This window comes from Carettochelys insculpta, chromosome 3 (assembly GCF_033958435.1).
Source record: "Carettochelys insculpta isolate YL-2023 chromosome 3, ASM3395843v1, whole genome shotgun sequence".
Lineage (NCBI taxonomy): Eukaryota > Metazoa > Chordata > Testudines > Carettochelyidae > Carettochelys > Carettochelys insculpta.
The window spans coordinates 143,021,710-143,048,784 of NC_134139.1; the positions used below are offsets into that span (position 1 = coordinate 143,021,710).

Here is a 27,075-nt window from a genome sequence, read left to right on the forward strand (position 1 = left end):
TGTCATAGTTAGAATTGCGTATCTGCAGTCAACTTACTTTACCTAATGTAGACAGAGCCTTAGTAATCCTTCTCATGAAACAACCCCAGTTACTGAAGAAGTAATTTTCCCTACACTGGCTACGGACCATAAAAGGGAAGGGGACGTTTTAGCATTCAGAAGAGGTTTTTATTGTCAGTATTTCCATATTGCATTGAGGGGAGTCTTTGTCCTGTCCTTTAAACAAGTACACATATGCTAATTTCAAAGGGAAAGTAGTGACTTAAACCACTTTCCCTTCATTACAAGCTCAAGACTCACATGTGGTTCCTGTCCTCCAAAACATGTACATTTATCCCTCGCTTTACGAACACAATTAGTTCCCAACTTTCTGCTTGTAGGCAGAAACTTGTAAGAGGGACGCTAAATTCCTATGAAATTACATGTAAAAGTCTCTGATAGGTTCCTAGGGCTCCTAACTCAGGGAAGGAGTGGCAGCAGGTGGCGCTGCTTTTGAAAGGTGAGTGAACCTTGAGTTGGGGAGGGTTAAAGGCAGGGGGTAGTTTGGGGCTATGAGCAGGAGGGAGATTTAAAATCTGGTGGCAGGTTGCAGGGGGGTTCAGGCTGCCGCAGTTTGGGGCCAGCGGGGGGGTGAGGGGGGTTCGGGCTGCAGGGATCAGGCGGTGGAGGGGGGTCTGGCTACCTGGCTGCGGGCTAGTAAGGGGGGTCTGGCTGCCATAGTGTAGGGCTGCTGGGGGTGGGGGTCAGGCTGTGGAGCTGGCAGGGGTGTCAGGCTGCCCCGGTTTGGGGCTGCGGGGAGTGCAGGCAGCAGTGGGTTGGGGCTGGCGCCACAGGGAGGGGGGTAAGGCTTGTATGAGCGGGGGAAGTTCACTTGTAGAGTGAACTAAGGTAGTTAAGTGTCTCCCTCGTTTAAGCAAGTACTCGTAAATGAAGTACTCGTTTAACGAGGGATGAGTGTACTTCCCGATCACAATCCTTCCAGCCCATGGGAAATACGTGTGAGGTAATGAAGGACTCAATTGCTATCAATAAAAAATCCTGCCATCTGATCTTTCCACGACACCAAGAGTATTCACAAAGTGCCTACCAGTACTAGCAGCACATCTGGGCTCAGGGTATTTACATCTATACAAAACTAGATGATTAGCTAATCAAACATATTTCCCATGAGGAGTTCTCTACGGCCCTAGACTCTGTCTTTCTATTCAAAGGTAAGAAACTACCACAAATTATCACAGATGAGAATTTATAAGTGCTCTAATGATTCCAAATCAGCAAATCCATACTTTTTGAGGACAAATTTCAACTTATTCAGATAACAGTATTCACCAAATTCTATCTACCACATTGAGAACTTGCCTCAAAATTAGGCCACATGACAAATTGCATTTATGTGAGGCCATACTATTATAGGGTAGTTGAAGTTGGGTTATTGCCCTTCAAAACACCAGATATTTATGTATGTTGTTGTTCCAATTAATCTAACAACTTGTGGGTGGACTGTCAGAATGCTTACAAAAGGGATGCCACCTGTGCACGTACAAAATCACCAACCATAGATGCCGCCAGTGTAAGCAGGTGCTCACCTGGGCAAATATCAGATGGTCTCAGGAACAGTTAAGACAAAATTTACATGCAGTCTTAATACAGACAAGTTAACATTCAAAACTTTCCATTTAGCCTTAAAGAATTTCACAGACAGCACATCTGCTGCAAGGTATTGGGGCAACAGTGTTCGTGCAACAAACAAGGCAGTGCTTGGTCATTGATTGTATGTCAAGAGGCAATCAAATCTCAGAAATTGCATTAAATCCATGAAGTAACTCCGTAAGACCTTCATTTCTGGGAAATCAACAGTTTAGCAGATTTTTCTCACTAGTTTGCTATCAATCACGGATGGCATTTTGGAATTTACCCCCCCAGTGTTACCTATATCACATATCTGCTTATCACAAGAGAACACAAAATGCTCAATGTTTTGCTCTGGGGTGGAAATGAGCTTGATCTTTACAAGATACTTCCCCCATCTCTTGAATTCCAAGTCACATGCTGTCAACCTGTATAACTTCTTGTGGTGATGGTGTGAAGGCCAGAACTATAATGGGGTTAAAATTAGATAAACTGAATAATTAGATATGACAAAATAAAATAAAGTTAAAAAACTAAGTTTATCAAAGGCTGAGATGATCTGAGATGATCAGAGGTGCAACCTCATTCTCTGGGTGTCTCTATCCTCTTGACTTCCAGGGAACAGACAACAGAGGATGGATCACTAGATGACTGTTCTCTTAATTCCTTCTGAGGCACCTAGTTGTGGCCATGGCTGGAAGACAGGCTACTTGGCTAGATGAACCATTGTTCCGACCCAGTGCGGCTGTTTTTGTCTACTTATGGATTTCCTTCAACCACTTTAAAAATTAGATAAAAATCAGACAAAAGGCAACTATGCTGATTCTAATAGCTTCTCATTGGCCCAGACAATTCTGTCTGACAGAATTTACTGAAATATACACTCTCCCTCCAACAGGGCACTCTGTTAGAATCTTCATCCCAACCTAAAACTGAACCTCTAACAGCCTGGATGTAAGCTAAGTGCTTCTGAGGGACTGTTCATTTCATTTATAAGAAAATATACCACAAAGCCATAAGTCCCTTAACCAGGAGAACTTGCTCTGTAAAAACAGAAAAGATTACCTATGTGGACAGTCCAATAAAACCATGACCCCCGCCCCCACAAAACTGCTAGCACCAGGAGTCCCAGCCACGTTCCATACCTGAAGATCTCTTGCCCCTCCACTATTTCTGTCAAGTTCCACCTTGCAGCAATTTCCACATTCCATCCTCAAGTGCAGTCATAATTTATATATAGTATCCTGTTTTCCACATTGTTTTTTAAAAGATCAATTTACCTTTACCTTCCAGTAAAGGTGCCCACTCCTTCTGTTTTAATATTTTCCTCACAGGTCAAAAGTAGCCCCCTTTCAAACCATCTCTAAATGTTTTGTTCACCACCTTATTCTTAAAACAACATTTTCGTGACCATTACAACAGCCAAACTAGTCACTGAACTCCAAGCCATTGTACCTCACCCACCTTTCCTCATATCACATTTCATAAAGTGACAGATCTCATCTCAAACATTCACAAACTTGTTTCAGTTTTCCATTAAAACAGTCAATTATCTCCCATTTTTATTTCCTACACTCCATTCCTTTATAGGGAAAAGAAACTCTGCACAAGTCTTAGGTCCTTTCTGTACGACAAAGGAAGATTGGGTATGTCATTATGTTTGCCTGCCTATTAGTAGTGCATGTTTTCTCAGAGATTATCTAAACACAGTACCCAGTATTTTAGTCTGTTATATTGTATTCTCCTTCCTCCAAAATTTAATGCTGATTTAACCAAAGTGCAGGCTGCGTCCTCTGCATGTTTCAGAAATATTCCAACAACTGCAAATACTTGAAATAATCCTCACACCTTTGTCAAACACTCCAACCTTGATAAGATGCCAAATTTGGGAAGGCGGTATTAATCAGTGACAGCTAGAATTTATTGATCTTGAGGGGACAGTACTGGCCAGTCACCTAGAGCAGGATTAACAGAAATTCTCAGATACATGTTGCTTGCCTTCCAGTTACTGTGGTTCTTTGAGAGGTTATGGCTGGGTGACTCCAGGTCTCATCCTTCACTCCTATCTGTGCCATGTCCTCTAGCTGAGATTCTCAGTTACCCAGAAAACTAAATGGACTTTATGCCTGTACAGGAAGGAGACTGGGGGTGCTTAGGAATAGCCCCAAAGGATCCTGCTGTTCAAAGATTCTAATCTCAGTGTATGATTATCCAGAGTGGAATCCACACAACACACCATGAACCACAGTTATTGTAAGGTAAGTAATCATTCTTTATCTGATTTGTGCTTGATTCATATTTCCTAATTGTTCCTTATTATGTAAATACATGGAAATTACATAAATATAATTAGTGAAACTAGCAAACTATGTCTCATCCTAGTGAGAGAGCACATGTAATTGATTGTTAAATGCTGGCAGTTTAATTAGACTACTAAACAAAAATGCTGCACAAATATGGGTAATGGAAGCAAGTTAACCCTACATTTCTTAAACATTTAAATTACCAAAATTAGGCCTTAATCCTGTGATTTTACTTGCCTAAGTAGCCTCGCTAACATCACCCATGTTTGAAGGCACTGGTTAGAATTCTTGCACTAATATAGCATTTGTGTTTTACTTCCTTACTGTTTTTGAAACTAAAAAACAAAACACCTCATTTCTTGCTATCCATTCATCGCACGATTTTCTTCCCTTTCTACTCATCCCCTTCCCTATTCAGACTGATGGGAGCCTAAAAATTGACTTGGCCCCAGATGATTCAATGTGAATCAGCCACACTGTTCAGGATTACTACCACAACCTCCTTCCCTTCCTCCCTGACCTGCAGTTTAAGTGAAAAGCACAAGTGGCATTTTCCGTCATTGCATCATTGTTAGAAAGTAAAGAAAGAGCCTTTGTATGGATGTGGCAAAACTTTAATCCTGATCAATAATAAACTTAGTTGTAAATGAAGCCTCCAGGTCCCTTCTTAGGGTTCTATACATTCAACTTCACCCTTTAGGTGATGTTATCACATCACTCCTATTATTAAAGGGACCTATTATTACCCTTTTAAAATTTACTCCTCCAGAGTGTCATAAACAAACCAGACTCAGTTAGTAAATGGTTCTTAAAAATTAAAGCGAAAAAGAAAATTCACCATCTGGCTGGGCTTTAATGTCCTAGATTTCCCCAGTCTGCCACCCAAGAAGCCTTTAAGCCTTTCTTAATCACCTCTACAAAAGGATTTGCTGAAGTTGGCCAATTGGCCATTTTTCACTAGGGAACAGGTATTGCTCCTGCCTTCTGGGGATATTACCCTACGTAGATACTTTAAAATACATTGTTTTGGGATATCAGCATCTTGCTCCTTAATTCTTGTAGGAATCAAATTCTGTGTTTCTCTTTGTGATAGTGTAAGAGCTAAAACCTAGCAGAACTACTTATGCTATCAAATGTTTGTGAAGGACAGGATTCAAAGGGGGCATGCACTGCTGTCTGTAACACGGAGGGACGGGAAGAAATCGACAAGCAGCAGCATGTTGGTCATTGTGTTCATTGTCTATGTGCAAGTGGACAAAAAAGGTGTAAAAAGCCATACTGTACAATTAAGACTCTATGGACTATGAAGACACCTCGGCTACGTCTACATGTGCCCCAAACTTCGAAATGGCCACGCAAATGGCCATTTCGAAGTTTACTAATGAAGCGCTGAAATGCATATTCAGCGCCTCATTAGCATGCAGGCGGCAGCGGCGCTTCGAAATTGCCGCCGCACGTCTCGTCCAGATGGGGCTCCTTTTCGAAAGGACCCCGCCTACTTCGAAGTCCCCTTATTCCCATCAGCTCATGCATTTCAGCGCTTCATTAGTAAACTTCGAAATGGCCATTTGCGTGGCCATTTCGAAGTTTGGGGCTCGTGTAGACACGGCCCTCCTCTTCTCCCAGCTAGGTTACATGCACAGAATCTATTGACTTGATTTTGAGAAGCTAACAAAGATTTCACTTCTTATTCACAAATGGGATTAGTGAACACTTGCAACTTTTAAAGGAAAAAATTCTAAATCATGCTTAATATTCTAGGACTGACTCTTCTGCATGAGTTTGAAGACATCAAACTGTTGCCTCTTGGATGACAAGTTATAGTAATTCCAGAGATTTATAAGTAAATAAACATGGGATTCCTGATACATTTTAACTATGCAGGCAGCACAGACCCAGGACAAAGACACTGAACTGAATTTAAGAAATTACTTCAGTTCCTAACTTCACTATTGATTTGCTATGTGATTTTGGGCATGTGATTTCACTCTGTCCCTGAGCAGTCCTATTTGTAATAAGAGGATAATATTTCTTTTCCTCGCTATGATAGCTGTGGCTAACAGGCATAATCTAAGGGGCTAAATCATTTAATACATTATAATAAAGCTAAGAGCACACAAACACTTACCCCCAAGCTTCTAACAATTCAAGAGCAGAAGAATTAGTGAAGGTGTAGAAAGACAGTGGCTAAGAACTGTTTCTTTTGGGAATTTAGTTTTCCTCCAAGTAGCAGATCACACAGCATTTGTTTTCCATGTATCTAGTTAGACATACAGTTTTTCTTAACAAAACGAGTATGTTACTAACACTGATAGTGATATGTAATCTTTTAGTAGCAACTCCTGCAGCAATTCAATCTCACACTGGGATTTTTGCCAACCTGAAAAAGGTCAACATACCATAGTCAAATTGTGACACTTTGTCTGTTAAGATCAATAAAAGCTTTGGATCTCATGGGAGACACACCTGCTGGAGAAGTATTTAAAATCAGCTTAATCTTCAGTCAGCCAGATGTTGATATTAGCAGGATTTTTGATGAACAATTTGACTTTAGCACAACATTTGAAAACATAGCTTTTATATTGCATGTGAGGGTCCTGAGTATACTTACTGGTATTTTTCTCAAGTGTGTCCCCAAGGCAATAAGAAAGGACATTAAATATAGTAGCACCTTCTTGTTTGCCAGTCAAGGATTGAGTAGAAGACAGTCCCTGAAGCAGATCTTTTGCATGGCAACAATCCAACTGTTTTTGTACAGCCTAGATGAATACTTGTTTAGGAATATCAAAACAAAAGAGCAGTTATGTAGCACTTTAAAGACTAACAAAATAAATTAATATTAATAAATTAATTTATAAATACATTTATAAATAAAACACTCATTAAATTAATATTAATACATTAAATTATTTTGTTGTCTTTCAAGTGCTACAAGACTGCTTTTTTGTTTTGACAGAATACAGACTAACACAGCTCTCTCTCCCGGTCACTATTGTTTAAGAATAGTAACACAGAGGTAGCTCTGTTAGTCTGTATTCTAAGTAAACAAACAAGTACTCATGTAGCACTTTCAAAACTAAAGTAGTAATTTACTGGGTGACATGCTTTCGTGAGGCACTTGCTATCTCTATGAAGACTTAGCCTCAAGTATCCAATTTAGCATAAATAGCAGTTCAGATATCTTCCTTTGTTATCTGCTGTTAAAGTCTCTGTTGTAAGATTCATCTTTTCTAAGGTTTCTAACAGTATGGCTCACTCTATTCAAATGCTTGCTCGCAGGTTTGTGTGTATTCAGATACCTATTCTCTGCTTTGTGTCTATTCATTCTTTGGTGAAGTAATTGTCCAGTTTGTTCAATATACATAGCAGAGGGGCACTGCTGGCATACAGTAGTCCTTTGAGTTACGCAAGGGTTGCATTCCCATGCACCCTCACATAACTCGAATTTCACATAAGTTAGGGGAGGTGGCTTTTTCCCCCAGTGGAACACATATTCTGCAGCCAGGGAAGCAGCAGGAGCATGTGGAGCTCCTTTTGCAAGGTAAGTCCTGGGGTTGGGGGGGCCAGTTGGAGAGTGTTAAGTCTGGCAGTGGGTTGGGACTGTGAGAGAGGGGTAGGGGGATTAAGCCTGGGGTGGGTTAAGGCTCCAGGGGAGCCTGGGAGGTTGAGCTGAGCTGGACCCATGAGCGGGGGAGGGTGGGGGGGTTTGAACTGGGGTGGGGAGGGTTGACTCAGAACCATGGTGAGCTGAAGCTGCGCACATGTGGTGAGCCAGGCTGCAGGGGGTTGTAGGCTGAGCTCAATCCCCTGCAGCACATTGTCAAAAACCTACAACCTATACTCGAACATGATGCTACACTCCAAGAGGCCCTGGATGAGATACCTGTTTTCCCCTACAGAAAGCCACCCAATCTCAGGAAAATTCTCACTAGTAACCAGAGGCAATATCACAGTAACCCGGGAACTCTTCCTTGCTACAAACCCTGTTGCCAACTTTGTCCACATATTTATTCTGGAGACACCATCACTGGACCTAACCATGTTAATTACAGGATTAGGGACTCATACTCCCGTACTTCAATCAATGTGATATATTTATGCTCACATTGGATACATTGAGGCTAGGTCTTAACAGAGGTAGCAATTACCTTACACATTACAAAGACAGCTTCCCTTTCTTTGATATTTGTAGTGATCTCAGACAGGACAGAGTTAGTAATTCATTCTCCTACCCCGCCACATCCTGTGTCTGATTTGTCAGTTATTTCAATTTTTATTTCAATTTTTTTTGGATCTCTGTTTTGTAAAACCATCATACCATATCCAGTACAGCAGTATTTCCAGATCTGAAGACATGCATCTGCCCCACAAAAGCTCATCACCTAATAAATTATTTTGTTAGACTTTAAAGTGCTACCTGAGAACTTGCTTAGGAGTTCACTTTCTTCTTTTTCTGGGTTGTTTTCCCCTAAACATCCTGGGTCACGTTTACATTTGATCAGTCTTCAACTAAACAACAATTTCTATTTTCATATCTGTTTCACTATACCTTTAAAAGCACAGATGTACATTCAATTAATATTAAAACGTCTGACTTGCTTTTCAGCTGGCAAGTTAATGAGCTTGACCATAATATTTGACCATTAACCTAACAAATAATTTTTCAGACTAATTCGTTCAGCAGCTAATGTGTATCCTAGAAAATATTTTTCAAGTGACCTCCTCCCTTTTTCTTCAAAAGTACTTACTCTTCAAATAAGATTTTGAAAAGCTGGAATAAACTACTTATATTTCATTAGTCCCCTGATTAATCAGCTTCTTCAATTCAATTACTATATGCACACGCCATTTAACAAGCTCTATCAGATACAGTTTCTAAATACCCTAAGCTAGAGCTCCCTGCTGCATTAGAATGTAAGTAACTATAACTCTATGTAAACGTGCTGCCATCAGGGATCTCCTATTTCTAGGGCTTAGGACACTATGTTACACAGTCGGGCTTAAAGTGTCCCCTAGGATGGTCACTGACCCCTTGCTGGAAGGGATCTTTTTATGCAGAGGAGGAACATACAACGGGAGTAGCTCCTGCTCCAACTGAGGCCTAACTTAATACGCTTCTGAACTGCTGACCTTTCTTCTCTACAGCTGACTCAAGAAAATGCCAAAGCTGGCAATAAAACTATTCCCTCGATATCAGTGAAGCTAGCGGAGCCGCAGCCACGTGCGCACTAACGGTCCGCAGACACCAGCTCTCCCCACAAGAGTCCCTCGGACCCGGCGTGGCTCGTGCCAAGAACGATATGTAAAAGAGAGGAAAGGGAAGGGACCGAGAATCAGTAACTGAGGCGGAGTCCATGGAGCCAGCAGCAGCCATTACCGGGGTGGCCGCGTGCGGCTCGTAACGCAGGCTGGGGAAACAGCTAAAAGCCGGAAGCGGGTCGGCTTTCCCAGCCCCTCTCCCAGCCCCGTTTCCACCGGGCCGCCTCCCGCCGAACCCCCGCAACCGCCACAGCAGCGTCGGCCACGGCGGCGCCCCGCTCCCGCAGCTTCACCCCACTCAGTGAAGGCTCCGCCCCCTGCGCCGGGCCTCTCGGCCAGACTTCGCCGCCACCACCGCCAACTTCTCGCGACTGGCCGGCTCGGGTCCGGCTGCCTGGCGGAGCAGGCCTTTTCTCCCGCTCTAACCCGGCTCCCCACCCCGGCACCTCCCGCGCTCCGCCCCACCGGCGCAGCCATCTTGAGGGCAGCCCAGGCCTCGCCCAGTCCGCCGCGGTAGGTCCGGACCCGGGACGTCCGCGGCGGAGTCGCGCAGCCCACCCGGGCGCGGGGTGGCAGGACCCATCGAGCCTTCGGGGCACGCCGGCGCCGCTGGATGCCCCTCATCGGAGCTTCGCCATCCGTCTCCAGCTCAGCCGAGTCCCAGCACCCCGCCCCCGTCACCATGGCGCCGCCGCCTCGAGCTGCACGCATGATACGCGACGCACGCTAGTGCGATCACGTGGCGGCGGGGTCAGGTGACAGAGAGCGGAAGCGGCTCCTTTCTCCCTCAGCGTCGCTGTGTTGTGGGTTCGGGGGTCTCCGCTCTGGGTGCGCCGCGCCCCTCCCCCGCTAGCGGCTATGGGGTGGGGGCGGGCCCGGGCGCGCGCGGCGTGCGAGCACCTGAGGCGGCGCGCGCGGGGGCTGGAGGCGCTGCGGGAGGCCTTCCGCCAGTACCCGTTGTTGTGCGGCGCCGTGCTGGGGCTCGGCGGCGTCACCCTCCTGCTGAACCGGTAACGGTCCTCGCGCGGGCTCGCGTCGTTGCCGCGTGTTCCCGCTTCCGCTCTCTCGGGAAGGGTCTCGAGGGGGCGGGCGACCGTTGGGGAGGAGGGGAGGAGCTCCCCTACCCGCTGGCCGTGGGGAGCGGGGGACGATACGATGGGAACTGGCTTCCGCCGTCCCGGTGACAAGAGCTCGCCCGGGAGCGGCTGCGAGGGGCTGTTATCCCGCTGGCTGTGGTGGGGAGAGGCCGTGAGTGCTCAGCCCTCCCCCAGGCACGGGCTGAGGTCTGTCTGCCAGCTCCTGAGCATCCCGCTAGCCGCGGTCAGGAGCAGCTGTTTAGTTTAGTTTACGTGGCTTCCTGTTTATTCCATTAAGTTTGGAGCAGTCGCGACAAACAACATTCTCTTCTCTCCCTAATAGTCTTCCTTCCCCGTTGGCAGTTCAAGAGAAGGTTTGTAGTGAGAGGCCAAACTGAGAGCCCCAGAGCCCCAAAGTAATACACTCTGCCTTTACCCTTCCTTGACCCCAGTCTTGCTTCACATTCACATGTATGTCATGGGAGAGGAAACCATAATTCTTCTTGGTCTATGATGTGACTCAGTAACTGGGGTTCAGTACAAGTGTGTGATAGTACTCCCAGCCAGTGTTTCCTCTAAAGTTTTCCGCGTGTGGATTTTTTCCATCTTTGTGTGGAATACATTTTTATGTGCACTGAGGCATGTGCAGATGTGCACCACCAATAGTTTTTGGTTTTCTATCTGTGGGCACTCTGCTTGTCAGTTAGGAAGCATCTGAATTTCTCATAACTATCTGCACAGCTTACAGGGAAAACTGCTCCCAACATGTGATTGTATAGTCATTCAGGGGTGGGCTTGGGTTTTTGTGTTTTGTTTTTTTTGTCACTCTCTTTACTTACCTCATCTCCAGAGTTTCCCTATTTTGTGTGTGTTGAAGTCTAGCCTAGCAACATATCATCCCAAGATTATAATCATAAAATACACACAGTCTGCACAGCAGTTATTTATAAAATATATAGTACAGGCCTCATAAAATCTAGGTGCTGATTCTGTGCTATAGAGTGTACACATGCTTATGTTTTTGTCCCAAGGCATTTTCAGTGAGAGACTAACACACTGGTAAGACTAGACTTACTGGTTGACTTGGAAGGGAGTGCTAGTTTAGGTTGGTTAAAATTTAACAAAAGGTTCCCAGACAGGGGAACATTTATCAGCTACATCCAGTACAGTGATAAAAGAGGTAATTGTGATACAAACTAAAATCTTTCTTCAGCATCCATTATTTGTACTCACAATTCAGTAGAAAAAAACAAATGTAAACCATTCCCCGAGAGCACTGAAGGTAGAGAGTGCTGAGTCCTTGTACAAAATTGGTATTCAGACTTGCCTATCATACCAAGGTTAAAAAAGCCATCTTTTAATGATAGAACAGTACTACACTTGACCTCCAATCCAGGAGCACCCATAGTACAGAGGAGAAAGCAGCTCTGTGTGCTGCTGTTTGCCTTCTGCTCTCACTTGGGGGAATGGCAGCAGAGCAATATGCTTCCTCTGCAGCTTTTCCCTATTGCTTCCGTAGTGGTGGGTGGCATGTGGCTACTTGAGCTCCCAAGAACAGGGTGTAAAGTAAGCACCTCAGCCCTTCACATACGCACACGCCTGCCCTCCCTCACTTGTTTCCTAAGGTTGCCAGATTAAAGAGGTTCAGGTATATTAGGGAAATATAAAATGTTATATAATTTATTGGATTGTCGTTCAGTATCAGATTAAGCAGCAATGAAGTGTTGTCTAGTCTGAAGGTAGACCTGCAGGACAGTACTCACTTCTGAGATGTGGAGATTAGTTATACTTGTAATATGATTTGAAGTAATGGACTGTGTTAGTGCTATTTTACTAAGATTGTGTCTGGATGAGTCCACCTTAGATTTAGGTAATTAAAAGCTCCAATTGTTGATAGAAGTCTCTGTTCATGAGTACACAGAGCAGCGGTTCTCAAACTTTTTGAATTGGTGACACCTTTCAAACAGCAAGCCTCTGAGTGTAACACCCTGCTATCCCCCAAGGCGCTGAGAGCAATCTATCTTGGCTACCTGCGGTTGAAAGCTGCAGCAGTGTCATTTTGGGACTAGTATCAGAGGGATAGCGGTGTTAGTCTGTATCCACAGAAACAACGAGAACTCATGTGGCACCTTGTATACAAGCAGATATAGTGGAGCATAAGCTTTGGTGGACAAAGACTCCCTTTGTCAGATGCATCTGCTGAAGTGGGTCTTTGCCCTCCAAAGCTTATACTCCAATATATCTGTTAGTTTATATGGTGCCACAGGACTTCTTGTTTGTATCTAGGGACTGAAAGCTTATAACCTGCATGTAATTACCTCTTCACCCCTTGAGCTGTTGTGACCCCCACCAGTTTGAAAACTCCTGACGGTGTTTCACTGTGTTTCATCTGCGTATTTGGCTTAATCTAATTCTTGACCTTCCTCCCCCACCCCTCCACACTCTGGTTTGCTCACCTTGATCATTTTTTTTTCTGATTTGTCCTCCTTGATTACTGTTTTTGGTTCTCTGTGCCTTAAATATTGAGTCTGTTCTGGTCTGGCTCTGGTCTGAAGAAGTGGGTCTGTCCCATGAAAGCTCATCACCTAATAAATTATTTTGCTAGTCTTTAAAGTGCTACTTGAGTGATTTTTGTTTTGATAGTGTATAGACTAGCACAGCTCCTTCTCTGTTAGTGTTTCACTTAATTTCAGTAGTCTCCACAAGAAATACTTGTGTTCAGATGTCATCTTGAAAAAATTCTGCTGTAAATATACCATATGGAATTGTCTACCTTGTTATACATCTGTGGGATTGCCAGGGCTGACTTGAACTTATTGAGGCCCATGACTGAAGCCAAAGCCTGAGGGTTTCAGCCCTGGGCAGTGGGGCTCAAATAACAGGCTTTCTGCCAGAAACTGAAGCCCTTAGGCTTCAGCTTTGACCTCCCCCCACCCAGAGCAGTCAAACTCAGGCTTTGGTCCTCTCTCTTGGGGCATGTAGTAATTTTTGTTATCAGAAGTGAGTCATATAGTGTAGTGAAATTTGAGGAACCCTGTTATACAACTGTATTTTTGTTTGTTTGTTTACAAGGTATCTTCATGTTTTAATGATCTTCTGGTCATTTGTTGCTGGCATTGTCACATTCTACTGCATATTAGGACCGGATTCTCTCTTACCAAATATTCTTTTTACAATAAAATATAAACCTAAGGTAACCTTAATTTTTCTTCGTTTATCTAATTTTTCTCCATTTATTTTGTAGCAATGTGTATAAACTCATTTTTTTAGATGTTATGTTCTTTTACTGTTGTAACCTTCTACAGTGAACAGTCTTTTGATACAAATGAACGCACTAGTCTTGCAAATATATCTGTTGACAACAATGGAACTCTTTACATGTATCAAGTTAAGTGTGTTTGCAGGTTTAGGGCCTCATTACTTGTTGGGCTTGGTTTTGCTTTGAGCAGGCGGGTTGGATGACCTTGTGCGGTGTCTTCCAACCTTAGTCTTCCAAGAATCTATGATGCTTGAGGTCTAGAAATATGCAGTTGTCAATGTAAACAATACAATTGCTGCCTCAATAATAATGACCATTGACAAAATGAGTTCAGAGTATATCTTGCTGGCTATAGTCAGCCTGATTTATGTGAAATTTTAGTTTTAAAGAAAGAAACATTGTTAATTCTAAATCACCTTCCTGCTGAGTTTAGAATGTTGATGGGTTATTTTGAATCTGTTCGTTGTTTTATTAAGTTGCTTCCATTTGGTACTTCACTAACTTAATTATCTTTAAATTCACCCCTCTGTCCTGACCCCCCACCAAAAAAATCAAACAACCTGTGATATTTAATAACATACAATAAAAGCCAATTGTCTAATATATAAGTGCATTGAGAAAGATGGTTTTGAAAAAAATAACTTTTTTTTTTTTCTTTCTTAGCAATTAGAATTACAGGAGCTGTTTCCCCAAGGTCACAGCTGTGCTGTGTGTGGTAAGGTCAAATGCAAAAGGCATAGGTAAGTTAATATTTGACACTTCTTATCATAACTGTTTTTACATTTTATACTTTGGGGCAAAAAAATATTTTATTAAATGTTGTCTGTTTCTTACAGACGTGCATTGCTTCTGGAAAACTACCAGCCATGGCTGGATCTGAAAGTATCTTCCAAAGTTGATGCCTCTCTCTCAGAGGTAACTGTTGTTTAATTGTCAATTAATGTAAATTATTTGACATGATTTCAGTGCATGGGAATCCAAAACAATGAACCTTTTATCATTCAGATCCTTCCTTAAGCCTTGTCATTATTTTTGGGCATCAGAAGTGAGCCAATCACATTTCTTGTATGTATTAAAAATATGAAATCTAAGAGGAATAGAAAAACGATACTACCTCTATATTTTGTACTGTTGCAATTGCTTCTGTCCCACTGTGTCCCATTTTGACATCCTCAGTTCAAAAAGGATGTTGGAAAATGGAAGAGAGTTCTGAGAAAAGCCATGAGAATGGTTAAAGGACTGGAAAGCATGCCTTATCCCTTCAGGGAACTCAGTCCTCTTATTTTCTGTAATAGAGGGTGCGGGTCTGTATTCCCTGTAAACTGATCACTTGGGCAGCTGCCCAGGAGATATTCAGGTACTGCTCAGCCAATTAGCATGGTGCCCACATTGGCATGCATGTGTTTCTATTGGTGGTGGACATCCAAACATGCCTCCGTACACATAACAAACTTTATTCTGTGCATGGATGGATAAAATTAGGGGAACACTGGTAAAGGTGTGACTTGATCACAGTCTATAAGTACCTAGATGGGAAACAGAAAATTTGTAATGAAAGGGTCTTCAATCTAGCAGACCAAGGTTTAATAAAAGTCAGTGGCTGAAAGCTGAAACTAGAGAATATGACTTGAAATAAGGCACAGATTTTTAAATGGGTATAATTCACCACTGTAACAATTTACCAAGAGTTATTGGGCTCCTCATCACTGTCAATTATAAAATCTTTAAAAGTAAGTGCATACTTGAAATGAGGCACCAGAATAAATCCAGGACTGTCACACTATCCCAATTCTAAATAATCAAATGTCCTCTTTTATCCCTTGTTCATTCCAGTCTACTGTTATGCACTCTTTTGTGACCTAAATTTAGGTTAAAGTTCTGTAAGATGGGGTTGGGGGCATTTGTTTACGAGAAGGAAGCAGCATGTTTTTGGGTTCTTTAAAATAGTAAATCATACAGATAATTAAGATGTGTAATGATTACCCAAAGAAGTTACTTACTACCAACGGTCGAGAGTTATTTCCTTCCTATAAATAATAATAATGGTAGTCCATCGATCCGATGATAAATCTGTGCAGATCATCTGTTATTGGTCTTATGGTGTGCCCTCTGGTGACAGTATAAGCCAATTCTAGAGGTGCACATTTTGCAAGAAGTTTGCAATCTGTGGGTTGTGCATTGCTGATGTTCTGTGATGTCATTCGCGTGACTCTTGTAGACGCTGGCAGTGGTCTTCCTCAAAGGCAATGCAGGTATTTCTGACTGTTGCACGCCACTGTGTTCTGTCACTGGCGGCGTCCTCAAGGTCCCTAGGTTTGATACTGCTGTACTGCAGATTGTCTTTGATGGTATCCTTGCAGTGCTTCTGTGGACGACCTATACGCCGGATGCCCTGGGAGAGTTTACCATACAGAAGCTGGCGAGAGATTCTGTTGGCATCCATGCGGCTGACGTGACTGGTCCAACGTAGTTGTGACTTCATAATCATCATTTCGATGCTTGTCATCTGGGCTCTCTTGAGGACCTCAAGATTGGGCACTTTGTCTTGCCAGCGGATCTTCATGATGTGACAGAGGCAGCGCATGTGGAATGCTTCGAGCTGCTTGATGTGACACCTATATAGTGTCCATGTTTTGCAGCTGTACAAAAGAGATGAGAGAACAACAGCTCTGTACACAAGCAGTTTTGTTGACATCCAGATGTTGTGGTGGTTTAGAACTTTGACATGCAGACAGCCAAGTGCCTGGCTCACTTTGGATATTCGCGTGTTGATCTCATTATCCAGTGATCCATCACTGGATATGACACTACCCAGGAATTTAAAGTTCTCCACTACTTTAAGCCGAGTGCTATCTATGGAGATACTCAGGACAGGAGCATTTGATCCAGGTGCAGGTTGATGGAGAACTTCTGTCTTTCCGAGGCTGATAGTTAGTCCAAAAAGTTGCAAGGCCTCAGCAAACTTGCTGACAATGTGTTGAAGATCGTTTTCAGTGTGAGCCATAAGGGCACAGTCGTCGGCAACGAGTGCCTCAGAAGGGAGTTTCTGCACTGTCTTAGTCTTTGCATTCAGGCGACAGAGGTCAAAAAGTGAACCATCATGCCGGTATTTCAAGTATATACCTTGGTCCAGATCTTTCATTGCATGGTTAAGGACACATGCAAAGAACAGGTTAAATAAGACACGAGCGAGAACACATCCTTGTTTCACGCCATTGGTGATGTTGAAGGGAGCTGATGTGGCTCCCTTAGACAGTACTTTCCTGTCATGTCATCATGGAAAAGGCGTATAATCTGGACAAATTTTCTTGGGCAGCCAAGTCGTATTAGAATGGTCCAAAGGGCTTTCCTGTTGACGGTATCAAACGCCTTTGTCAGATCTATGAAGACAGCCTACAGGTGCATGTTCTGTTCAATGCACTTCTCTTGTATTTGTCTGACAGAACACCATATCGGCTGTGCTCCGGCCAGGTCGAAAACTGCATTGACTTTCAGGTAGATTTGCCCAGGAAATACTGACTATTAGGCAGTTCAAGATGATGTGGGTGGTGATCTTCCCTCCAATGGAGAGGAGGGATGTGCCTCTGTAGTTTCCACATTCTGCTTTGCTGCCTTTATTCTTGAAAAGGGAGACAATAGCATTGTGGAGGTCCTGTGGTATGTTTTCATCCTCCCAGATGCTGATGATCACGCTATGGAACGCTGCTAGTGCTTCTGGACTTGCTGCTTTATATATTTCTGCTGGAATCCCATCTTTTCCAGGCGCTTTTCCTGAACTCATCTGGCTAACAGCTTTCTTAATCTCATCTGTAGTGGACGGAAAGTCAAGATCTGTCAGGACGGGTTGTAGTGGAATTTCACTGAGGACGTTGTTGTTCACGGTTGATGGTCTGTTGAGGAGGTTGCTAAAGTGTTCTCGCCATCTTTCGTTGATGTTCTCTTTGTCTTTGACCAGCATTGTGTTGTCTGATGAGAGCAATGGGTAGCCCTTGGTTTAGAAGGTCCGTAGACAGTCTTAATAGCACTAAAGAACATCTTCGAGTTGTGGGTCTCAGCGTAGTGCTCAATTTCTTTGGCTTTGCTCTCCCACTAGCTGTCTTGTGTCTGGTGGAGGTCTTTCTGTGTTTTGCTCTGAAGGTGCTTGAAATGGTCCCGTTTGGAGGCTAAGGAGGGGTCATTCTGCCATTCAATAAAGGCTTTTCTCTTTACTTCCAGTGCTGAACGTATTTCTTCTTGGTTCTCATCGAACCAATCCTGATGTGTTCTTTTCTTTGGTCCAAGCGATGTTGTTATTGCTGTGTCAGTCACTATCTGCTTGAACTGATCCCACTTTTCGGTTACAGTACCAACCAGTTGACCATGAGATGTTAATTTATCATCGAGACTCTTCTGAAAATTGTTTGAACATTGGGCATCCTTCAGTTTGGCTGTGTTAAAAGCAGGTCGCACATGCTTAAGGCATTTGTGCCGAGAGGGAGCGATGTATAGTTGAAGAGACATCCTGACTAATCTGTGATCTGTCCAGCGCTCTGCGCCTTGCATTACTCTGGTGATCAGTACGTCTCAGATGTCTCACCTTCTGACAATGGCATAATCTATCAGATGCCACTGTTTAGACCTAGGGTGCATCGACATTGTTTTGTATTTATCCGCTTGTCGGAACAAAGCATTGGTAATAGTCAAGTCATTTTCAGAAGAAAGGCTCAAAAGGAGTAGTCCATTGCTGTTCATTTTGCCTGCACCATGTGGCCCTGTACTCCTTTCCAGTTCTTGTTGTCAGCCCCAACTCGGGCATTGAAATCTCCAAGTAGGAGTAGTTTGTCTGTTGCAGCTGTGGCCTTGATCAGCCTGTCGAGATCTTCATAGAATTGTTCCTTTGAGTTGTCAGGGCATGTTAAAGTGGGTGCATATGCACTGAGGATGGTGGCATGACGTTTGACGTTTAGTGGGAAGCGTAGTTTCAGCAATATTTCATTGATACTCACTGAAAGGTCTGGGAGTTGATGCATCAATGAGGTTTTTATTGCCAGACCGACTGCATGTATTCTATTCTCTGTCTCAGCCTTACCCTTCAGAAAAAGGTATAACCACTTCCTGGTTCACTCAAGAAACCTTCCCCAGCCAAACTTGTTTCACTCAGTGCTGCTATATCGATGTTATAGCAGACTAGTTCACGAGCAATGAGAGCTGTCCTTCTCTCAGGTCCTGCAACAGCTTCTCGATCCATGAGAATACGAACATTCCATACACCAGTGGTAAGTTTTCTCAAATTTTTCTTTTGGTTTCAACCGCAAGTAGGGTTGAACTGCCAGCTGCGGCTTGCTGGCCAGTTATCGTTGTAGGGCAGGCAATTTTTAGGCCACCTTTTGTAGGCCCCTCCCTTACTAGGGTGAGCAGAGCAGTCCTCTCTAGGACAGCACAGATGCCTGGGATGCTGCCGGGAGACTCTGCTGCCCCAGGTACAGAGCTGGACAACCACTTGTCCATAGGCCGCCTACGTGCAGGATTGGGACTACGACTCCCAGTGGTAACTTCCACCTGTCACTTCGTCCCTCCCCCATCGCCGCAGGACTTGGGTGATGTGATGATATGATGATTTGCACAGGACCTGTGCAGGAAAGCTTTTTAAGTGGTAGAGCTGGTGCACGGGAGCAATCCCACTCTCTCGACCTTGGAAGCCAGGCACCAGTGGTATGTAGAATTGACACAACTGGAAACTTCTTTGGTTGCAGTGGATGGCCTTGACGTCTTTCGTGCCTTGTCAAGCCCTTCACTTTCCACAAAGCATTGCAGAACCGCTTTCTTGGCCGTTGGATTTAAATGATCTCTTCCGCCCAGTCCGCTGGAACTGACTTCACATGCTGGGTAGGCACATCCGAAAATTCACCGAGGGTTTGAGCCCCATCGGTTACACTCACCTGGTTTGGCCAGCCTGTCGAAGCCGTTGCGCGGGGTGTGGCCAGTGCGCATGCTGCAGCTTCTTGGAGCCCCAAGTGAGAGCTGAGTGACAGGCGGGGACCAAAGTGGACGGAGTACCCCCGAAGGGGTACGACAAATCCCTCCAACAGAGGTACTACCCTTCCCTGTACACCCCATACACCCTAATTTCCTTTCTAAACGTGCACTTTTTAGTGCAATAGCTGACGTTTTTACATCTTGACAGTGCACAGTGCATATCTTCAGAGCAGTAAGAGTTGAGGAGCTCGCATTAGCAAACTTGTTAGTACCTGTAGTTCAGCCCCATCAAGAGATTAACATGTTCAGAATTTTTATTAAGAAGCAGATTCTTAGCAAACAAATTCAATGAAAATAGCCTGGAGGCTGACAAAGTGTGCTAAAGTTGTTGTTTGTATGGTAATACTACAGTCATATATCTTAGACTAGAGAATTGTGAAACCATATCAACATCCCTCAGTTCTCCAGTTAAGTGTGAAAGAAGATGGAATGGACTTGAGGCTGGAGTGAAGCATAATTTTTCATGTTTCCACTGCAAACTCAGGGTTGTAGAATGACACTGCAGCTCATTTAAGTTGTATGAAATCTGTCTTATGCTGACCCGTTCATCTTGTGCTGAGTTCAAGGTGTGATATACAGTTTTAAATGTTACAAGTTGCATAAAATTAATTGGATTGCAAAATTGCTTAGAAATTACTTACTTGAATTATCTACCAGTAATATATTTACAGTGTAGAGTTACCTACTTCTTGATCAATGAACTTTTGAGACACTTTGTGGCATAAATAGGCCTGCTGACTGGGGGGCGGGGGGAAGGTGGTGTGAGGAGGGGGCAGTTGCCGCAGGCCCAGCATTTTACAGGGGACCGAAGCCCCAGCCACAGTGGCAGCTGAAGCTCTGGATCCCTTTGAAATGCTGCAGAGAGCTGTACACCACTTGGCATGTGTCTCTGAGGGATCTGGGAGTTGAGGGGGCCCAGGACTGACTGCCCCAGCCCTGCTGCATTGGCCTTTGGCCCTGCCCCTTTTAGGGGTGGAGAGCTGGGTCACCCTCCCACTTTAGAGTTGAGCATAAACAATGCCAACATTTTATTGTGGAAAGAAAGCCGATTGGAGATGTCTATAACAATGTTTCCTCAAATCTTTTCCATTAGCGTGTGAATTTTTTTCCATCCATGTGCAGAATACATTTTTATGTGCATCGAGACATTTGTGAATATGCAGCACCCGTAGAAATAGGAAAACCTAGCTGTGGTCAGTCTGGTAATCATCTGGGTGGCATTGGACCCTCTCCTGAGCAGCCGCACAAGCACATAACTTACAGGCAAAAGGGGTCTATAGCCAGTATCACAAAAGAATATATAGTTCCTTGGTCAGAGGTCTTTTCATTGTAAATGTATTATTGTTTGTTTTGTTTGTTTATTTTTGATTCTCAGCTTCATGTTTTTAAATAGAGACCTGTGGAACAGTGTTTTACTTTCTTGGGCATGTGGGGGTGGGATAGTTCTTTCATCTGTCAGTCTAATTTGTCCCTCCATCAATTTGATTGACAAACATCCTGTAAGCCATTTTATTGACCGCCATGGTCAAATGGAGCGCCGAGGAAATCCAGAAACCAGCAGCATCATGAATGACTTTCTTTTCTACCACCTAGGATCACTTCGTCTTCTCAGAGGCAAATATCATCTTGACCATTGGATCACTGCTTTTTAAGACATTAATTTTCAAGGGTCTTGCTTTTTTTCAGCTAATCCCAGGCTCATTGCTCTTACTTGCTGTTGAGTACTTCATCCCTAGACCTCTCTCACTACCTCTTCCTGGCAGCCATGGTTTCTTCTTTGGATGCCCATAGAAAGCGTGTTCTACATAGAACATTTAAGTTTGTGGCTTTCACCCTGACATTATTTGTTTCGAAATACATTCCTCTTTTCCTTATCTCCAGATTTTTTATACATTCTTTTCTACCCAATGATTTTTGTTTCTTCACTTTTAGCCTGGTCACTTTAAAGTTATGTACACATTTGCTGAAGTTGGAAAATATATTTGTGTATTTTTTTTTTTTTTAAGCTCTTGAAATAAGGATGCAGAACAAATAGATTCCTTATTTTGTAATGTGATTGGTTTTATTCCACACAGGTGCTTGAACTGGTGCTGGAAAATTTTGTTAATCCATGGTACAGGTATGTGTTTTCCACAAATAATACTTTTTCTTCTAACAATGACCACTCATTCAAAATAGTACATGAAAAGGCCTGTTTTTACAAATACATGCAGGGGGTCCTCATTATAAGTCCAAGTTACATTCCTAAATAATGCAATTTATAGTGAAACAACTTATAAAGGGGAATTAATATCCATGAGGAATAATGTAATTAGCTTGAGATATGTTTCCAGCACATACAGTTTACACATGTCATATGTATAATGTATCTATAACCCACAAAAAACCATAAATAAATAGAATAAATAGATAAATAGAAAGATGAACAAATAAATAAATAGAAGAAGATAAGCTCGCTCCCTGCAGCTCTCCGTCAGTCCCCACTGGCTCCATTCCAGTTCCCTGCACCTTCCTGTCTGTCGTCCATGACTTCCCATGGCCCCTAAAGTGCCGGCCACCCCCAAAGCTTCATTATGTTCCTGACTTTTGGTCCCTCAGCGATGTAAATGCGGATCAGTGTGACTTATAATGAATCTGCTTTCCTGAATTACTTAACAACATATATGCAAAACAACTTATAGCGAAGTGACTTATAGCTAGGATCCCCTGTATTGAGTTTTTGTGTTGGAAAAAAAATCTTTATTTTTTAATCAGTTTAACAATGTTGTTACTTAGGTCCTGTAAGTAGCATTGATCAATTTCTTGTAAATTAAATATAGTGCAAAGATTTTTGTGAGATTTATCTGGAAATTATAAAAACACTTTGTATCTTAGTGAGACTTCTCTGGAAGAAGACATTTTTCTGCAATCATGATAAAGGGATCAAAAACTGCAAGGACTTTAAAAATCCTCTTTTATGAGCTATGATTCTAACGTAGCCCTTTACACTATATTTCATGTAATGTTTTAATTTAAAAATAAACTGTTTTGTCCTTTAAAAGAAAGAAAGAAAAAAATGAAAATACACTCATGATAGGAGCTAAGGCTTTGACTGTGCAAAGATTCTACGCATGCTTAATTTTAAGAATTTGAATAGTTTTGTTGAACTCACATGAGACTCTTCAACTGCTTAAAGTAAAGCATGAATGTCAGTGACTTTGCAAGACTGGGACCAGTTTGGATTTCTTGTACTTTGTGTTTTAACCTACAGGAGTATTGCTGTGCAGCTTCTAAGCACTTTGGAGGAAAATAACTTAAGCATTTTAATTCTTGGTATATTTGTATTTCTAAAATAAATAGGACACTGAATTTCACCAAGTAACTCTGAATTTGACTTTTCCCTTATTAAAGTTGAAATTCATTAAAAGACTTGGTCCACTACAGTCGTCATTTTACTGTGAAGTGTCTCTTACCCACTGGAAGTTCAGAATTTTTGTGTGTTCTGTTTCTCCATTTTATTTTTATATGTAACTGTAGTCTACATTTTTCTATTTTTGTTATGCCTTTGCTTTGGTTGTATAAGTGCCAGTTACAATATACTGAACAAAGAGAATATGCTTCAGTGCAGACAGCAGAGGGAGCCTGTTGTTCGTTACCAGAATTGATAAGCTCCTGGTTATCCTCTCTTACATTAGCTGAGTAAACTTTAAAGCAGTGGTTCTCAAACTTTGTGACCCAAGACCCACCAGGTTTAACACAAATCTTACTGCATACTGCCAGCCAGCCACCCATGATAACAAATTGCATTCACTTTATCTCTAAATATGTTAAATACTAAGATATTCATATTAGGCTACTGGATCATAACAATGTAAATACCCAGGTTAAACATAAGTGAGGGTGTATATTTTATTATCAGAGATCAGCAACCTTTCCGAGGCAGAGTGCTGAAATTTGACTTTTCGATTTCTGTGTACAGTCTGAGTGCCAGTGATATTTTTTAAAGTCACCACTAGTCCTACTACTTAAAACAGGTTCATTAATAAATAAATTAAGATGCGGAGCTTTACTGTTCAGTGATTGGTAGCATTAGCTGATATTTGTTAATCCACAGGTGGCCTGGCTTTGAGCACGCTCTTGGATGCATGGGGGAGGAGGGGCATGGCTGAGCTCCTGTCTTGCTTGCCAATGCAAATCAGCTTTCGTGCCACTCCTGGCGTGTGTGCTGGTGTTTGCTGACCCCTGTTTTAGATCTTATTTTTATATTTTATAACATAAAGGGGTATATATTTAAACTTTTCATTTTAAATAAATTAAAAACTTTTATGTCCAAAACAGAAGGTTTCAGCCTTGTCTTTATTTATGGCAGGGGTGGGGAACCTTTTTTGGATTGGATGCCACTGACCCACAGAAAAATCAACTGGAGGCCATACAAGTGAGAAGGAAAAGGGGGAAAAAAATCTACCATCTCTGATGTGGCCCCTGACTGAGACATCTCACATCCTTCCAGCCTCATGGTGTGGGGGAGGAAGTACTGAGGTTCAGGACTTCCCACATACCCGATTTCTTCTGGGGGCCCAGGGCTAGTAGATTTTGTAAGCAGCCCTAGAGTGGGTCAAAAATGAGTGATTCAGTGTGTAGAAAGGAAATAGGGTAGGTGGTGTCTGGGTGAGAGGGAAGGTGCAGGAGCAGTGTGGGGTAGGTATATAAGGAGAATGGAAGTGTGCAGGAGTGGGAAGGGGGTGCGGGATCTAGGAGGGAGAATGGATGCAGCATTTGGGAGAGGGGTAGGTTGGTGGTGCAGGATCTCAGTGGGAGTGAATATGTGAGGGTGATGAGGATCCATGATCTGGGCATAGGACAGATATGAGGGTTGCTTACCTGGCTCTGCAACCCACGCTGCTCCAGTTGTCCATATTTTGGTGGAGAGGAGGGAGGAGAACATGGAGAGAGAGCCACAAACTACATTGTGAGAAACACTGCTTTAAAGTGTATTAAGTCCAGAAGTCATTTTGTGGTGTTCCTTTTAAATAAAATATTTAAGGAGGACACTCAATACTTTACCATTTAAGATTGGTGGAGAATCTAGGGACACTGTATCTTCTATGTTACTTCTGAGTAACAGAGAGACTTTGATTCATGATAGTTCATGTAGGAATCATGGAGTTCAAAATGTTAATTTTGTGTTTGTATTGTGCTTAGCATAACGGTGGCCTAGTCATTACTGGGTCCTCTAAACACTGTAGCATATTGATAATAAAAAGCAGTCAACTAGCAGTGTGAATTGGGGAAATTTTCTGAAGCTATGGCTTGATGGGTAGTATGCAAAACAGGAGGATTATTTTTACTTAAGGGCAAATCTTCTTAGTATGTTTGCCTTAATGGCAATCAATTTGTTTAATATCTAGGATATTTTCTTTTCCTATTCTTCTGTTTAATCCCTTCTCTCTGTTTGCTTGTTTGGTGAAAGCTATTTTTTCCCCTCAACACAAAAATGAGGCACTCAGCAGAAGCATCTTTGTAGGAAGGGGCAGATTTCAAGGGTGGGACATGCTTTCTTAATGTTATAAAATTCATCTAATTTTTTTTAGGAAATCCTGAAATCTATAATATAATATAAGAGTAGAAACATTTTGACTTGTTAAAATAAAACATTCTGAAATTTCAGAATTTCTCATTGGCTGGAAATGCAAAGTCTCAGACAGCCCTGTTGATGATATTAAATACATATTGCATTTTTCTTCATAAAGCTTTGAAAACATTAATTGACGCTAACTATGTTCCACCTAACTGGGTAACTGTTTATTTAAATAAAAAACAAACAAACAAAAAACAGACCAAAAAAAAAAAAGACAGATGGGAAAGTGAATTAGAAGTTACTTGCTCAAAATCATGCAATTAGTCAACATTAGAACATGATTTAGAATGTAATTCCTGCTCTACCCATGCCTCTCAAGTCACAGCTAATTAGGAAAACAAATGTATCTATATTAGATGCCCATAGGTTTATGTGCTTGACTAGAGGGCCAGTCACTAGCAGGTCCTGCCCAGTTTTGGTGCTTTCATTTAGGTTGGAGATAATTCTAATGCTTTCAAATGCCACCTTTTAATGTTTTTATTCTTTCTTTTGGAAGTGTCAGATGTAACATGAATGGGTTAAGTTCACACTAATATTTTCTTCAGTTTACTCATCATGATTTGTTTTAAATCTTTTCAGGAATGTTACCGACGATGAATCCTTCATAGATGAGCTGAGAATAACATTGCGGTTTTTTGCATCTGTATTAGTTCGCAGAATTCAGAAGGTAAAAGCGGCTTAGAGGGAACTTCATCAACTGTATATTTTAGAGAGTTTTTCTGTTAGATCAAGTACTCCTCCTAAAAGGGTAAGAGCTAGGCCCACCAAATTCACTGTACAGCATCCTTTTATAGCTTAAAGGATTGTAAAGGTTTGGTTGTGCCAGGCACATTCCATTTTCTTGGAATGGAATTACTTCTCCTAAAACAAAAGAGACAATCACCAAAGCAAGCATCAAAACAAAAAAGCAGTCATGTAGCACTTTAAAGACTAACAAAATCGTTTATTAGGCGATGAGCTTTCGTGGGACAGACCTACTTCTTCAGATCTGATCAGGTCTGTCCCACGAAAGCTCATCGCCTAATAAACGATTTTGTTAGTCTTTAAAGTGCTACATGACTGCTTTTTTTGTTTTGATAGAATACAGACTAATGCTGCTATTGTCACAAAGCAAGAGTAATCCTCAAACTAGACATAACTGAGTGGATGGTGAAAGACAATTGAGCCAAGGTGAGCCAGAAAAATAGGATGAACCTGGAATAGGATTGTGACTCAGTAAACCTTACAGAAAAGAGAGAATATGGAGAAATTTGGAGTAGTGTTTTTTAATAAGTGGAGGATTTGAAACAAACGCAAGAAAGTACTTCTTCCTAGAACACACAATCACCCTGTGGAATCATTGGATCTTGTGAAGACCAAAAGTATAACTGAGTTCAAAACATAACTAGATAAGTTTCTGGAGGATAGGTTCACCAATAACTAATGGTTAAGACCAGTGTTCTAATATTTTCCATCCCTGAGCAGAATGAATTTTCTAATATGCACTGATAAAGAGGTGATGATGTGTGAAACATCACTTTCATATTGGTGCACACGACAAAATTCATGTGGTAGGGATGTGCCCAAGAGGTTCTGAGTATGGCAGGGGACTCAGGGCTGGTGCATAGGGGCTAGGTGCAGGAATGAGGGCTTCAGCTAGAGACATAGGCTCTAGGGTGGAGCTGTGATTGACATACTCAGTGCTGGGATGTAAGGGCTCTGGCTGAAGGTGTGGGCATTAGGGTGGGGTTAGGGATGAGGAGTTTGAGGTGCAGGATGAGGGCTCCAGGTTTGGGAAGGAGCTAGGGGTTGTGGCGTAGGAATGTGGGATATAGGCCCTAGGTTGGATGTTAGGGTGCAGGAGGGGTTACAGTCTGTGGGCTGGGGGTGTGAACTTTAGGGTGGGTCTGCAGATGAGGGTTTTGGGATATGGAAGGG

General features: G+C 42.5%; 1 protein-coding gene across 2 annotated transcripts in view; it reads left to right on the forward strand.

The window, feature by feature from the left end:
* Window positions 1–9,943: 9,943 nt before the first annotated feature.
* Window positions 9,944–27,075, forward strand: part of SNX14 (sorting nexin 14) — a 70,766-nt gene continuing 53,634 nt past the window's right edge. For both annotated transcript variants that reach the window (XM_074990947.1, XM_074990948.1), the window contains exons 1-6: window positions 9,944–10,201; window positions 13,340–13,460; window positions 14,190–14,266; window positions 14,363–14,441; window positions 21,617–21,660; window positions 25,738–25,825. In XM_074990947.1, coding sequence (XP_074847048.1) covers window positions 10,050–10,201; window positions 13,340–13,460; window positions 14,190–14,266; window positions 14,363–14,441; window positions 21,617–21,660; window positions 25,738–25,825 — 561 coding nt within the window. In that variant the 5' untranslated portion in view covers window positions 9,944–10,049. The remainder of the gene's footprint in view (window positions 10,202–13,339; window positions 13,461–14,189; window positions 14,267–14,362; window positions 14,442–21,616; window positions 21,661–25,737; window positions 25,826–27,075) is intronic.